The sequence below is a fragment of the Barbus barbus genome, assembly GCF_936440315.1.
Source record: "Barbus barbus genome assembly, chromosome: 16".
Taxonomy (NCBI): domain Eukaryota; kingdom Metazoa; phylum Chordata; class Actinopteri; order Cypriniformes; family Cyprinidae; genus Barbus; species Barbus barbus.
In genome coordinates this window covers 5,044,374-5,061,590 of record NC_136744.1, presented here as the reverse complement: position 1 = coordinate 5,061,590, position 17,217 = coordinate 5,044,374, and the positions used below count along the sequence as shown (strand labels likewise).

General features: G+C 38.9%; 1 protein-coding gene across 1 annotated transcript; it reads right to left on the bottom strand.

The window, feature by feature from the left end:
• Positions 1–9,984: 9,984 nt before the first annotated feature.
• On the bottom strand, positions 9,985–14,665 carry LOC306882196 (T-box transcription factor T-like; the record flags this gene model as incomplete). The annotated part of the gene is made up of 8 exons (XM_079436675.1): positions 14,451–14,665; positions 13,810–14,074; positions 13,519–13,653; positions 13,384–13,445; positions 12,412–12,473; positions 11,976–12,152; positions 11,020–11,149; positions 9,985–10,255 (listed from the first exon to the last, which is right to left on the bottom strand). Exons 1-8 carry the CDS (start codon positions 14,654–14,656, stop codon positions 9,985–9,987), a joined length of 1,308 nt encoding a protein of 435 aa, XP_079292801.1. The 5' UTR covers positions 14,657–14,665.
• Between the last annotated feature and the right edge of the window lie 2,552 nt (positions 14,666–17,217).

Genomic DNA, 17,217 nt, shown 5'->3' with positions numbered 1-17,217 from the left:
AAGGCAAAGCAGCCAGTAGAATCAGGGTATATACCTCATCTATTTCTGCATTTCATGGCGGGGGGAGGTTGATGGCCAGCCATTAGGCCGACGTCCCTTGGTATGCCAGTTTCTGAAGGGAGATCATAGTTTGTCCAAACCGCACTTTACAGGCACCAAATTGGGACTTGCCTCTCGTATTAGACTTTCTCACCAAGCCCCCTTATGAACTAATGGCTGATGCAGATTTTAAAACTTTGTCCCTGAAGACGACTTTCCTCATGGCTATTTACTCTGCTGAAAGGGTAGGAGAATTGTGTGCTCAATCCATTAGCCACGACTGTCTACATTGGAAATCAGATGGAACAGGGGTGTCTCTGTGGAGTAACCCTGCCTTTTGCCAAAAGTGATTAATCCTCTGTATAAAAATCAAGTGCTAGAGATGGTTCAGTTTCAACCCCCTTTTTCTTCACAGACAGAACAGGGGGGTTTGCTCACCCTTTGTCCAGTAAGGGCATTACGCACTTATGTAAGTGTTACTCTCATTTCAGCTTTTTGTTTGCTATGGAAAGACAAGCTCTAGGATTAGTCAAACTACTTTATGGGCTGCACTAAAGTGAGTGCGGGAGGAGCATGTTTGTGTGGCAACATTTAACAGAGTTGACTAGTGCAACACCTGCGCCATTGCCTCGCTGTTCATAATATGGCCACCACGCCAGTTCATAAGTGAAGCACATATTTGTATGTATTTTTTATGGGTGTAGTTTTTTACGGGCAGCAGAGAAAGCTGGTGCAGAATTAGGGTGTGTTAAATATAGAAAGTCTGTAAAAACTAAATCGTGATGTCTACTCATGTTCAAGGGGATGTCTCAAAACACTTTAAAACTAATTATTAAACATAATAGAAACATGACTTTATTATATATGCTACAAAGTCTATGGCATTTGATCATTAATAAATCATTAAATGTGAAATCATGTCTTTGAAGTGTGTAAAGTAGGACACTTTGGCATTTTTTAAAATGTTAAATATGAGTGCAGTTTTGTGATTTCCATCTATTTTTGCTATCCTGCCATCTGCGGACAATCATAATAATTAATAGAAAGATTAGAAACAGCAATTTGTCATTATCTGCCACAGCCATATCACCCTGCAGCCCAAGACCGGTTGCCCACGAAGCTAAGCAGGGCTGAGCCTGGTCAGTACCTGGATGGGAGACCTCCTGGGAAAACTAGGTTGCTGTTGGAAGAGGTGTTAGTGAGGTCAGCAAGGGGTGCTTGTGCAAAGCGCCCTGTGCTCTATGTGGGTCCTAACGCCCCAGTATAGTGACGGGGACACTATACTGTCAATAAAAGCACCGTCTTTCGGATGAGATGTTAAACCGAGGTCCTGACTCTCTGTGGTCATTAAAAATCCCATGACACTCATCGTAAAGAGTAGGTATGTAACCCTGGTGTCCCGGCCTCCTAATAATCCCCATCCACTTGATTGGCTCTCTCTCCTCTCCACCTGTAGCTGGTGTGTGGTGAGCGCACTGGCGCAGTTGTGCTGTGGCTGCCGTCGCATCATCCAGGTGGATGCTACACACTAGTGGTGGTTGAGAAGAGACCCTCTATATGATTGTAATGTGCTTTGGGTGTATAGCAATACACAATAAAGCGCTACAAAAATGCTTCATTCATTCATTCATCTGTAACAGAGTTTGTTACTCCCATTGCATTAACTTTAGACCTTATTACAATTATTATATTTAACTGAACAACACAGTTACTATTGTAACACTCGGCCCTATCGTCCGAGCAAACACAATTAACAGGGGAATTGTTTGCCGTACTGGTTCACTGGGTGTAAACAAAGACAATGAAATGGCAGATATTCAATAACAAAAATGTATTTTCACAAACAAATAACACAGAACTGAAACAACACAACATATACAAAGAGTTCTTAGACTGTTAAACGCTAAGAGTCTGTTGGTTCTTTACCATAAAACAGTCTTGAGGCAACTCCCAATGTGTTGATAGTCCAATGTGTTCACCAGTGTATATACAATCCAAAGTGTTGTAATCCCAAGTGCAAGTGTTAGTCCTGGATGGGTAAGGGTTCACCAAGAATACTAAACAATCCAGGCAGGAGATGCCGTCTATGGACTTAATGCTCCTTTTATGCTTAGCATGGAGATGCCGTCTAGGCCATAATGCTCCTTTTATGCTTAGCATGTGAAAGTCCACTTCCTACTTCCTGTCAAGGGATTGTCACATGACAGTTAGAGTCCCAATCTTTAAAGACAAACACACCATTTTAATTGGAGTTAAAAATGGACAAGGTAACATGTAAAACCATTTAAACGTCAAGTCACCTTTATTTATATAGCGCTTTTAACAATACAGATTGTGTCAAAGCACTTAACAGTATCAAATTGGAGGATAGAGTGTCAGTAATGTATAAAAATAAGATTAAACACTCAATTTTCAGTTAAGTTACATTCAGAGATGTCATTGTCTAGATCGGTTTAGTTTAAATAGTATCTGCAAAATCAAATTGACGATAATCACTAGAAATTAAGTGTCCCCAACTGAGCAAGCCAGAGGCAACAGCGGCAAGGAACCAAAACTCCCTCTGTGACAGAATGGAGAAAATAAAAACCTTGGGAGAAACCAGGCTCAGTTGGGGGGCCAGTTCTCCTCTGGCCAGGAGATAATAGTTTATTTATTGTTTACTTATTGTTTTAATTTTAAATGTATAAATGTATTTATTTCTATTTTATATTGTTGCAATTTCTAACAATAATAGTATTATGTAGTCAGGTATTTTATTATATTTTTAGTTATTTTCTTTTCTTTTTAGTTTTATTGCATTTAAGTCGAGGTCTTCACTGGGGATATGTCCCCGGGGCTCATCCAGGTGTCCCGGCCTCCTTCGACAGAAAAACACTTCTGTTTTTTCAGAATTTATAAGTAAGAAATTACTCGTCATCCAGTTTTTTTATATTGACTATGCATTCCATTTGTTTCTCAGTTTGGTGTGTTTCACCAGACCACAAAGAAATATAGAGCTGAGTATCATCAGCATAACAGTGAAAGCTAACACCAGGTCTTCTGATAATATCTCCCAAAGGTAACATGTAAAGCGTGAACAGTAACCGCTCTAGTACTGAGCCTTGAGGTACTCTGTACTGCACTTGTGATCGATATGATACCTCTTCATTCACTGCTACGAATTGATGGTGGTCATATAAGTATGATTTGAACACATGCTAAGGCACTTCCACTAATGCCACCAAAGTGTTCTAGTCTATTCAAAAGAATGTTGTGGTCGATAGTGTCGAACGCAGCGCTAAGCTCTAGTACCACTAATAAAGAGATACAACTACGATCAGATGATAGAAGCAGGTCATTTGTAACTCTAATGAGAGCAGTCTCAGTACAATGATACGGTCTAAATCCTGACTGGAATTCCTAACAGATACCCTTTTTCTCTATGAAGGAATATAATTGTGAGGATACTACCTTTTCTAGTATCTTTGACAGAAAAGGGAGATTTGAGATCAGCCTGTAATTAACTAGATCTTTGGGGTCAAGTTGTGTTTTTTTAACGAGAGGCTTAATTACAGCCAATTTGAAGGTTTTGGGGACATATCCTAATGACAATGATGAATTGATAATAGCCAAAAGAGGATCTATGACTTCTGGAAGCAGCTATTTTAGTAGTTTAGATGGAATTAGGGTCTAACATGCATGTTGTTGGTTTAGATGATTTAACAAGTTGATACAATTCTTCCTCTCCTATAGTAGAGAATGAGTGCAATTGTTCATCAGGGGATCTATAGTCCACTATCTGATGCGATACTGTAGCTGACGGCTGCATGATTACAATTTTATCTCTGATAGTATCGATCTTGGAAGTAAAGTAGTTCATAAAGTCATTACTGCTGTGCTCTTGGGGAATGCCAACACCTGTTGATGCTTTATTTTTTGTTAATTTAGTGACTGTATTGAATAAATACCATGGATTATGTTTGTTTTCTTCTAGAAGAGAAGAAAAGTAATCAGATCTAGCAGCTTTTAATGCTTCTCTGTAGGATAGGGTACTTTCCCGCCAAGCTATACGAAATACCTCTAGTTTTGTTTTCCTCCAGCTGCGCTCCATTTTCCGGGCTGCTCTCCATTTTCCGGGCTGCTCTCTTTAGGGTGCGAGTGTGCTCATTATACCACAGAGTCAGACTGTTTTCTTTGATCTTCCTTAAGCATAAAGGAGCAACTGTATCTAAAGTGCTAGAAAAGAGAGAGTCCATAGTTTCTGTTACATCATCAAGTTGTTCTGAGCTATTGGATATGCTGAGGAATTGAGATAAATCAGGAAGATTACTTACAAAGCAGTCTTTTGTGGTAGAAGTGATGGTTCTACCATACTTGTTACAAGGAGTAAAATTTACAGTTTTAGCTATATGGAGTTTACACAAGACTAGATAATGATCTGAGATATCATCACTTTGCTGCAGAATTTCAACACCACTAACATCAATTCCATGTGACAGTATTAAATCTAGAGTATGATTTCGACAATGAATAGGTCCTGAAACGTGTTGTCTAACCCCAATAGAGTTCAGAATGTCTATGAATGCTGATCCTAATGCATCTTTTTCATTATCGACGTGGATATTAAAATCGCCAACTATTAAGACTTTATCTGCAGCCAGTACTAACTCAGATAAAAAAAACCAGCAAATTCTTTAATAAAGTCTGTATGGTGCCCTGGTGGCCTGTATACTGTAGCCAGTACAAACATCACAGGGGATTTATCACTAACACGTGTTTCTCTAGATAATGTTATACGCAGCACCATAACTTCAAACAATTTATACTTAAAGCCTGCCCTCTGAGAAACACTGAGAATATTGCTATATATTGTAGCAACACCTCGTCCTTTACCTTTTGGACGTGGCTCATTTTTATAGCAATAATCTTGGGGGTGTAGACTCATTTAAAATAATGTATTCATCTGGTTTTAGCCATGTTTCTGTCAAACAGAGCAAATCTAGGTTATGATCATTGATCAAATCATTTACAAAAAGTGCTTTTGTAGAAAGGGATCTGATATTCAGTAAGCCAAGTTTTAAATTGTTTCTCTGTATTGTAAACATTTTTTATTTGTTGAACATCAGTTAGATTGTTACTCTTAATTTGGTTTGGATGTTTTCTGTATTTTCTAGTTCGGGGAACAGACACAGTCTCTATAGTGTGATATCTAGGTGAAAGAGTCTCTATGTGCTGAGAATTAACTGATTTCTGTGACATGAGGCGGCTAGCACACGGTCGGTTTAGCCAGTCTGTCTGTTTCCTGACCTGGGCCCCAGTTAGTCAAGTACGAACTCGAAGACTATGTGCCATATTTCTAGAGAGAAGAGCGGCACCACCCCAGGAGGGATGAACACTATCTCTTTTCAACAGGTCAGGTCTGCCCCAAAAACTTGTCCAATTGTCTATAAAACCTATGTTATTCTGCGTGCTCCACTTAGACATCCAGCCATTGAGTGACGACAGTCTGCTATGAATCTCATCACTACGGTAAGCAGGGAGGGGGTCAGAGCACATTACAGTGTCTGACATCGTACTTGCAAGTTCACACACCTCTTTAACATTATTTTTAGTGATCTCTGACTGGCGAGGTCGAACATCATTTGCGCCGACATGAATAACAATCTTACTGAATTTACGTTTAGCATTAGTCAGCACTTTTAAATTTGCCAAGATTGTCAGGCGCTCTGGCTCCCGGTAAACAATTGACTATGGTGGCTGGTGTCTCTATTTTCACGTTCCGTACAATAGAATGGGTGGTGATGGCGCAGTGGATAAGACCAATGCCTTTGGTGTGAGAGACCCGGGTTCGAATCCACTGTGAGACACCAATGTGTCCCTGAGCAAGACACTTAACCCCTAGTTGCTCCAGAGGCGTGCGACCTCTGACATATATAGCAATTGTAAGTCGCTTTGGATAAAAGCGTCAGCTAAATGAATAAATGTAAATGTAAGAATCGCCAATAACTAGAGCACTTTCATCAGGTTTCTCAGTGGGTGCGTCACTGAGTGGGGAGAACCTGTTTGATGTTTTGATCGGAACGGAATATTGGTGTTTTGACCCGCGACTAGGCCGCCTCACTGTCCCCCAGTTGCCCTGCTGCACGGGCTCTACTGGAACCAAACAATGTACATGACTCGCTGAGCTAGTCGCATCCAAAGCCGTATCTACAGCCCTCACATTCTTACTGTCCTCAGTTAAAGTTTGGATGCGTGTCTCTAGTTCTAAAATCTTCTCTATCAGCCTAACTATATCCCTGCATTTGTCACATGTGAATCCATCGTCGCCGACAGAGAGAGATAATCTGTACATGTGACATGAAGTGCAAATAACAAGAGAAGGAGAAGCCATTACTCACCGTGATAGAGGAATGATTTAATTACCACTGTTGTTTGATGAACTCGTGAGTTCAAACGGAGCACGAGAGAGAGATGAAAAGGAGCGTGAAAAATGAAAACAATAATAGGCGCGAATAGAAACGCAAGTGGAAACGCGAATGACAAGCTAAGTGGCTAACGAAAGCTAACGCATGGCACACGCGTTGCACTCGCGGTTTTAGATTAAAAGCAAATGATAAAATTAGTCAGATTAGTTTGATAGATAATATAAGAAATATGGAGGGAATTAAGTTATATTTTATCACTTTAAACAACAGAGAGTGATAGTAAAATTCAGCAGAAAGCGAAGCTACACGGAGCTATAATCGCAAACCTCTCAGCAGAACGGCAGACAGGAGCAATCAAGCAGACTCTCGCTACACAAATATAGTGTTACATGCAGAGCAGTTAATACAGGCCCCTTAGGTGGCAGTGTCACATAGACAACTCCCCCAGCCTACGGCATATGAGGGAAAGAATTCTAGCCCCATTTGGAATTTGCCACATCATAAAGTCCATATTGTGGGTTTCCTCCGGTGTGTATAAAATTGTCTTTGTAATAAGTTAGGTACAGCCTGGCCGTCCCACCAAGGAACTAGAAACACGGAGGAGGCAGAGGAGACACTAAAAAGAGGAGGGATTCTCCACCAGACTGTGTAAACCGGGACAGGTAGCGCTGATCCTCCCTGGTACACATTAGACCCAGTCTCTCTGGTATGCAGTCCTTCCTGGTGCCTCCTTGCTCCTGGGTGTGCTGAATGGGTTGGAAGAGTGGTAGGAATAGAAGAATGATGATGGTATGGAGATTGTGACCTCTGTCTGCCCCTTGCTTTCCCTGTCCTCTCCTTCCTCCTACATCGATCACAGTCGCCCACAAACTGCCAGATGTCCCTCCGGATGGACGGCCACCAGGCGACTTCCATAAACCTCAGGAGAGTCTTCACCCTTCCACGATGCCTTTCGGATGTCTGGGTATGGAAGCAGCGCAACAACTGGGCCACCAGAGCTCCAGGAATGATGGGTCGCATCTGAAGGTGTTCTCTTCCCTTCTGGACGTGGTGTACTTTGAGCTTTCAGTGTTGGGAGGTAGGAGAAGTGCTAGTTGCTTTCAGGTGAATGATGGTGGTGTCGTCAGCTTGGGCCTCGAGTAGTTCTTCTCTGGAAAATGGCAATCTGGAGTAGATGGTTCCAGTTTCTGGTTCTGTAGATGGTGGATCTCCGCTGTCATCTCTGGAAGAAGTGGTGTTATGCTGTGCTGTAAATGGGATGAGAACTGGGGTAGCAGGTGCCCAGTGCAGGCTGCAGGAGTGACACTGAGGACAGCTGGACTTCTTTGTTCTAGCTTTTTCTCCCAGTTTGTCCCTCGCCAGTAAAAAAAACCTATCCAGAGTGAGCAAAGGGCTGGCAAAATCACTCTGGACCCCTCACATCCAGCACACTCCCTCTTTGAACTGTTGCCGTCTGGTCGACGCTACAGAGCTCTGTGCACCAGAACGACCAGACAAACAGTTTCTTCCCTCAGGCAATCCATCTCATGAACACTTGAACTCTTAACAGTGTTAAGAGCTCATGAAACACACAACACTATCATACTTTTTATTTTTATTTTACACACATACTTATTAAACTTCAAATTTGCACCTAACATACCTGTACATACCGAATTGTCTATTTTGTATATTGTGTTTGTGCTATTTAGCACATTGTCCATTTTTGTATATTTGTACATTATTCATTTTATTTAAATTTTTAATTTTAATTTTGTATTTTTTATTATCTGTGTCCTGTCCTGTTGCTGTCATTCTGTCGCACTGTGGAGCTACTGTCACTAAAACAAATTCCTCGTATGTGCAAACATACCTGGCAATAAAGCTCTTTCTGATTCTGATTCTGATTCTGAAGTGTTAGTCCTGGAAGGGTAAGGGTCCACCAAGAGTACTTCACAATACAGGCAATAGATGACGTCTACGGAGTTTCATTTAAGTGTCGGTCCTCCTTGCTGTTATGCCATAATGCTCCTTTTATACTTAGCATGTGAAAGTCCACTTCCTACTTCCTGTCAAGGGATTGTCACATGACAGTTAGAGTCCCATTCTTTAAAGACAAACACATCATTTTAATTGGAGTTAAAAATGGAAAGGTAACATGTAAAACCATTTAAAACTCTGCTACACAAATATAGTGTTACATGCAGAGCAGTTAATACAGCCCCTTATGTGGCAGTGTCACACTATTATTACTAACAATATTTCACTGCCGTATTACGCTCGTAATTTAATTCTGATTGTCCTATAATTTGTTTAGACAGTGGGGGAAAAGAAGTAATCAGCTTGATTTAATTTTTCCCCTCTCATGGATGTGTAAATTAAAATCACTTACATAGTTCTTAGAGACCACAGTATTTTTCCTGTGTTGACATTGGAAAGGTTTGGCAATCAGTCATGTTTCCTTCTGGCCCCACTGTTAAACAACTGGAGTGTCTGAAGATGGATGCAATTCCTCACCTAAGTGAGGGGAATTTTCACATGAGAGAGCAGAACACAGCGTTGACTTGCTGGGTGCAGAATCACTTATAAAAGTCCTGGGGAAAAAAGGTGCAATGACGTCTAAGTATCCATGAGGTCTAAGCAATCTCTTAAGAAGGATAGGTCCAATTAAAATAACTGCTTGTTCAACTGAAATTAAGCACAAAACATGCAGATGTGATGTCTGCAAAATGTTTTAGATAAAACGTGTAAAGATAGGTTTAATATTTAGTTTTAAAGGACACAACATAACTATATTGATGTTAATCTAAAAGTTTTTATCCATCTATGGTATGCATTAATTTACATACATGCATTTAATATATTAGTTATATATTTTTCCCTTTTGTTTTTGGGATAGAATAATAGCTCTAATAACGTTTTTTTAATCAGTTGACATATTTATACACTTAGAACTCAAATAAGTATTTTCTTTTTCATGATTATTACATTTTTTTCCCACAGCGATATTCATGTTTCCTTTTTATTTATTTATTTTGAAAAAATCTGTTAAACTTTAGCAAGTTTTGTAAAAACTTAACTTTAAGTTTGGTAAAAACCTTAAATTAAATTAAACATGCAGCAAGAAAAATAACAGTTGTTAAATAAATGTACAGAAATGTGTTTAATAATGCAAGGCACTTCTGCATTTTTATGCATTCTGAATTCCAACCCCAAAAAGAAAAAAAAAAATAACATTTACACTTTTTACGAAAGATTTTCTGCTCAACTGTGCACATACAGTATCCTTCAAAAAATATATAAATAGCTGTTATGTACAATATGCCATAAAATATTGACTTGCATTTAAAAACCCCAAATAGTACTAAATGACATAATAATATAACATTGTTTACAGCTGTGAGTTTTTATAGCAAGATATTAGTTAGGTCAACACATGTTTTAGCTTTGAATACAAGTCCTGAAATTAGTTTTGTATGTAAAGCTGTTGGTGTCAAAAAGCTATTGCATGAAACCAATAATAGATGTACATGGCTTTAAATCAATCCGTAGGGTAGATGTCCTATAAAGAGGGTGATGTGACTTGGGTCCAGGCTGTAGGAAGGCGTACAAGTGCTGAACTGTCATATTGTGAAGCCTCGTGCACCTCAGGCACAGCAGTGGGGTCATACAAAGGAGAGCCAGAAGAGGGCGCTGAAGCTGGGTGAGCCAGGCTGCTGTAGTGACCGGCAGAGCCGCGGAGGAACTGGGAGCCCAGACTGCTGCTCATACTTCCAGTCTGAGACACTGGGGTCAAAGGAGAGTTCCCTACGGACCACAGGCTGGTGTACTGACTGCAAACAGGAAAACAAATAATTATAATGAGCTTTTAGTTCTATACAGCATTCCATTAATATGAATTTAACAACCCAGAGGAAAATTGTATTAATCAGAGCAGGGGCTTTCAAACTAGAAACAGAAATATGGAAAAGTGTGCTGAAAAGTTACTAGAGCTTCATTTTTAACCTAATGTATTAACCCTATAAATCTTATACTTTATCATATTTGATACACAACTTTCTAAGGCCTCTTAATTATCAGCATGTCCAAAACCTTGTTGACAAACCTATTGAACACATATACTCCATGACTTTTAGTATACATTGTATTGTAAAACGTTCCCTTTCAGTCAGTGGCACGTCTTTTTTATTTTATAAAGTAAACATTAGAACAACTTTTACATTGTTAATAAGATGAACACTTACTGGGCTGAAGCAAAGTAGATCTACTTGATTAGCCAAACATGATTTAATTGAGATATTGTTGCTCTTTTGAAACTCTATAAGAGACATATGTGAGATTATTGGTGTTTTTCTTAAGGGAAAGCAGGAAACCTAAGTAAAAACCTGCAGTTGATCTGTTGTTGTTATTTAGGAGAAACAACTGGCACACTTAAGAGATCTTATTTGTGGTTTTACCTTCTTATGGAAATGTTTAAGACCTCAAGAAAGAAACAAGGCAATTCATGTGGTAGGTTGTTAATTACTTCATAAATAATAATAATTATAATAAAAACACTTTGTTGTAATAAAGTTGTAGTGGAAGTGTGTGATCTCACCTGGAGTTTGAGTTTGGGGGAGAGCTGTGGCTCATCGGGAGCACGCTGGAGTGGGAGGACATCTGCAGACTGGACCAGTTATCATGAGACGACAGCATGGACAGACAGGTGGAGCTTTCAGAGTAACCAGCTGCAATACAAACAACAGAATCAGAATCCAGGCTGAGGCTTCAAAACCCAGTGTGGGTCAGCATTCCACCACCAGCCTGCCTTGTTTATGAGCGTCAACTCAAACACAAAAGCTGCAGGAATGTTGGACGCTCTGCAGTGAGTCAAACTTGCCTGAGTGGCTCATTTAAGGAACAGTTCACCCAAAAGATACTCATTTATAACTCTCATGGAAGAAGTTTAAAGGACAAACTCTCCAACATTTCATTTCTATTCACTGAAAGCAAAGAGGGGGCAGGTGCTGTCAGGTCCAAATCTTGAAATAATACAAGCAATATAAAAGTTATTCCTATATAAAAATCTGTAAATATTTCACTGCAAAAAGACACTGTCCCATGACCTGAAGCGGCATGTTTACACTAAAAGTGAAGTGACATACTGCCAAGTATGGTGACCCATACTCGGAATTCGTGCTCTGCATTTAATCCATCCTAAATTCACACACACAGCAGTGAACACACACCCGGAGCAGTGGCCAGCCATTTATGCTGCGGCGCCCGGGGAGCAGTTGGGGGTTCGGTGCCTTGCTCAAGGGCACCTCAGTCGTGGTAGAGAGCGCTGGACATTCACTCCCCCCACCTACAATCCCTGCCGGCCCGAGACTCGAACCCACAACCTTTGGATTACGAGTCCGACTCTCTAACCATTAGGCCACGACTTCCCCATTTCCCCATAAAAGGCATTTTACTTGCTAAAAATGCCTTTATAGTTGCATAAAACTATAAACTAAACTCTGTGTTTTTACAGTATTTGCATGTGTGGAGTGACTGTGGGAGGGGGTAACTTACTGGGAGAGGTCGTCCGGTGGGCGTATGGGCTGGGGTATGGTGTGGATCGGTGATTTCTCAAAGAAGAGTATCGTTCACAGCCATGGGATGAGGACAAAGACAGCGGGCTGCCAAACTGTGAGTGAGGATTTGCAGAAGGGCAGAGAGAGCCTGTGGCTGGCAGAAACCAGCTACTCACTAGACCAACAGTAAAATAAGAGTCAATGGGAAATTCCTTTTGCACATAACTGTAAGAAATTATTATAAATACAGAACTGCTGCACAACATAAACCTTTTTGAAATATTTATTTTTGCCGTTTTTGCCTTTATTTGATAGGACTGTAGCTGCACAATATAAACCTGATGACATCAGCCATCATTTGATAAAGAATTGTGAAATAACTTAAATCCAAATGATGATTATTATTATGATGATTAATATCATTTTGCTCTTACATTGAGAATAGCCAGACTGTTGACTTTCACTGACATCCTCTATTATGTCCTTATGATCACTTCTGAAAAACAAACAAACAAAGAGTATAAAATGATATATCCTTGTTTTTCTTTCTTCTTTATTTTCTTTCTTGTTCTTCGTTTTTTACCATACAAATAGGCCTACTCCTCAACAGTGTTCACATGGCTCCAACCCGATCTCATGAAAGTGCGTATAAATAGCATGAGTTTATGTTTCGATTTGGCGTATACTGTTTACCTGATAGCACACATACATCTCGGAGACGTCTATTTGACGTCTGCATTTACATTATTTTTTAGGGTGTTTGCTCATCTGCAAAACTTCTATAGGACGTTTCATTTTAGATGTCAAATAGATGTCTTTAAGATGTTTATGATTTAGTATGTATGTAAAACTGACATCTTAAAGACATCTGCCAGACGTTTGTAGACAGCAGATGCTTTCCAGATCAAGAGATCTTTAACAGACATCTTGCAGACGTATGTGTGCTATCTGGGTATACGCTAAAATTGACTTTGGCGTGCTTATGATACGTAATGGGTAGAATTAGGGTTGTGGGGTGGATGTGTATCATATGCACACGAAAACTGCCTATTATATGCACGCCAAAGTCAATTTTTCCGTATCAATACCATGGCTTTCTGTTTTTATTTGGCGTACTATTTATACGCATTTACTTGAGACTGGGTTCCCTACTTCAAACATCTAGGACATTTTTTACTGAATTTTATCTTAAAAAGTGAATACATTCCCATACATTTGTTACAATTATAACAGGGTAAGTTATGTGTTTTATACATTTTTATTTTATACTACGACCACTAAAAGTATATTTATACAACAATTTCTTTCAAACCTCTTAGTTGGAGTAAAAAGTGACAACTCATTTCTGCACAATAGAGAATATATATTTAATAAAAGTTTGATGTATTTATTTATTTTAGCCATACCTTTCTTTGACATCCAGGAAAGCCTTGGCAAATGGGTTGTATTTAATTTTAAGAGCTGTAATCTAAAAGAGAAAATTACGGATGTGTTATTAGGCTTTGCGCTTTTGTTATTCAGGGTATAAAAAGACGCGTTACCTCTTCATTCTGGTAGGCAGTAACTGCTATGAATCGTGTCTCAGGGAACGAATGAGTGGTGATCATTCTCTGTGGACCACCAACGCGCACGATATGGACACGGGGCTCATACTTATGCAGCGAGTTCAGCATAATCTATGAAAAACGGGATATATTTTCAACTTTCAGTACTGGACAATTTACTGGACATTTAAATTAAATAATGAACAATCTGAATTACGCACAAAAATGGTGACTAAACTTTATTCCACATCTCACATTAGATTATACACCATATAAATGTCCACGAACCTGACCACCTCCGTTCAGTTTGTTGGTGAGTTTGACTTTGCTGAAGGAGACTGAGGTCTTCATCCAGTGCGCGCCGAAGTTCGGCGAGTCCGGGTGGATGTAGACGCAGCTCGGCGCTTGTGGCTCGGGTTTGCCACCCGGTACCCATTCACCGTTCACATACTTCCACCTGTGATTGTCTGCTGCCACGAAATCCAGTAAGAAGGAGTACATAGCGTTTGGATCCAGACCGGACACATTCACCTTCAGCACTGGGAACATGCGCCTGATCACATCAATAAACAGAGACATATAATAAAGCATCATCACTCAAATTAATTCGGTTAAAAGTATAAAGAGATGGCTATCTGATGTAGAAGTAAAGCTGGATTTGGACTTGTATAGGCTAGCTATATATGGAATTAAAAACAAAGACGTTTGTACACTAAAAAAAATAGGAGCCTAACATTTAAAAATATATATATTTTATATATATTATTTGATATGATAATAAAAGCAAAAAGTAAAAGTTAAGGTAATTACAGAACATTTTTACTTTATTTGAGTGTTATTCTACTGCTTTCATTACTAAAATAAATTTTCTTCTGTGAAGCGAGCAGAAGTTTGTTTGTAAACATGCTAATAATAATAATAATAAATACCTGCCATTCTTGGTCACTATCATTTCATTGGTCAGTTCTTTGAACTTCTGCCAAAGTTCATCTTCTTCCAAACTGACTTTAAGGTCCCTTTCTGTTGGATCTCCTTTCTCACTGCCAGCTTGAAGCTCATTCTCCACCGCAGTTAATAAATGATCCACCCGATACTGGATGCTCTTCTCCGAACAGTCACTGGCCTCAGATGCCATTCTGCTATCCAAGTGGCTCCAACAAGAAAAATCCAAACTACGCGAGCTCTCCAGTCAGAAAATGCCCAAGACTGGAAGAGATGCACCCAATTAAATACTCCCCAGGTAAAACTGTCTCCGTGCTTTGCTCAGGAACGTTCTGATTGGCTGATCTCCGCTCTGATGTGTGCGTTCCGGCCGGTTATTGGTCCAGAGATCCAGTGGAAGGCGTTGCGTAAATATTTACATATATTCATAGTGACATCGGCACATTTTAAATGGTAAAATGTCGTCAATTTCCTCCTAACAAACAAGAACGTAATAAAAATACTGCATGTCAAATTTTAGGTTTGCAATGTTGGAAAATGTTTGTTTCATACAGTTTTTTTAAAAAAGTCTTAATTCTTAAAAATCAGCTTTATTTAGCCTAGCTGTTAAGACTTTAAATTCAAACGATGAACGTGTGTAAGATGCATTTTGCAATCTGCTGAATGCCACTGGGGAAATGCTAATCAAACAAACAGAAATAGGCCTGCATTTATTATTTAAAAATATATATATATATATTATTTATTTTACACACACACACACAAAAGAAGAATATTGATAATCAAGTGGTGCAATGTAATAGGTGTTGATGAAAGTTAGATGTTTATGAGTTTAAAGCCCGTGGGAATCTTTCTCCAGAGGTGTCAAAAGCGGAGGAAACGCGTTTCAGGACAATAAAATACCGTCATCTTGGCGACAAAACTTCCGGTAAAAGTTGTTTATAATTTCATAGGAACAACAAAACTTTTCTAAAATTATTTTAATTGAAAAAACATTTGAATACCAAAATATGTGCACTGAGTAAAAAGACAGGCTTCAGTTTTTAACATCCGTTCAGAGACAATGATTCAAATAATAAATGTGTAAAGCCTATAGCAAATAGATCATTTTAACAACTATTATTTTGTTGAGTAAATATTAAGTAAATTAACCAATGTGATAAAAAATGCATTTGTGGGTTAAGCAGGAAGTTTCTAACATCCATCCTCTTCATCAAATAACAGCATCTTTGGCTTGTTTTAAAGTGACAGAACAACACTTCTATGTATAATTCGTCCACATCTTCACGCCACAGTTTTCCACCTGAAACAAAATAAAACCGCAGTTAACTATTTTATTATAGAAGTCTAGTATCATTGTTGTTGTATTATTGTGTGGTTGATGTTTCTTTGTATTTTATCATAGAAACAATATGGTTTATAAAATACATACAGTACCTTAACAGCATGACTAGTATAGATGTCAGCTACACATAGAGGCACATCTGTATATAATAAATGTGTATCTCCAGCAGAACTATATGGGGATTCATCTGTGTTTCTCGCAACTGGATGGAGACTACATGCATGAATGAAAAATGATAAAGTTTTAAAGCGAAATGATTGACACGTTCCTCAGCACATTCATTCACAATAATTCCTAACCTTGGTGAGAAATGTGTATTTGGACTCTCGGTGAAGGATTCTGGCCTCTCAGATGTACCCTTATCACTCAGGTGTGTAAGGTCAGGCTCTGTGGCACATCTGGACATCTGAGTTTGGATGTTGCGAGGACATTCATGCTCCATCTCCTCAAAATAAATGAGTTGATGTTGAATAATAAATCATCTATACAAGCACATTAGGAGTAGGTGGCCCCAAAATGATTTGTCATCATTTCTAAAGGCATCATTTTTTTGAACAGAACAAAAGTGTGAATGGGATTTAAATTTTGGTGGGAGACCATTATAGTGAACAGCTTTGGTCTAAACTCCTCAAAAGGTAACGTTTGTTAGAATAAATGGAATATAATGCATTAATCTTACAGACTACTTTACTTTTTATGATAATTAAATGCGTTTTTAGTGTTGAAGAAGCTTGCTGTATATTACTAACCAATTCTTTAATGCTGAAACCATCTGTAAATTGCAGACCGAGTCCATTTTTTGCCATAATTCTGCACAAGAAAAAAAGGCTAAAATGCATATATATTTTCATACATTTAAATAAGATGCCAGACATTGTCACATTTCTCACCTCTGGGTGTCAGCCATATGAGAGAGTGAAAGGTTGTGCATTAATCTCATTTTGTGTTTAATGTCAATGGTCTTTGACCTGATCAGTGGCTCATGGCTTCTCTGCTATAATGAAAACAGAGAAACAACAACAGTGCTGAAAATACAAAACCAAACCCTTCTTTCAAGAAAAAGCATGCATCTCCAAAACAAAACTTCAGATTCACCGTTTCATGAACACATAATCCAAACGTGCACCAAACTGTTAGCACTTACTTGTATTGTTTTCCCTGGAGAGCTTAGGATAAAGGTGTCTGCTAAATTAATTCTGAATGTAGGATGATAAAACATGTCCTGTACCATAAGAAGCATCTTAGAGCTGACTTCTTCCAGGAAGGTGGACTGCAGACTAGAAAATTTAGGCACTTTGATCTCTCGAGTGAAAACCTATAAAGACAAAATGTACTGCATGTGTTGTTTGGTCTAAAGGCTTGTTTAGGTGTTTTATTAGTATTAGTATTATTGCTAAATAATATTTTCC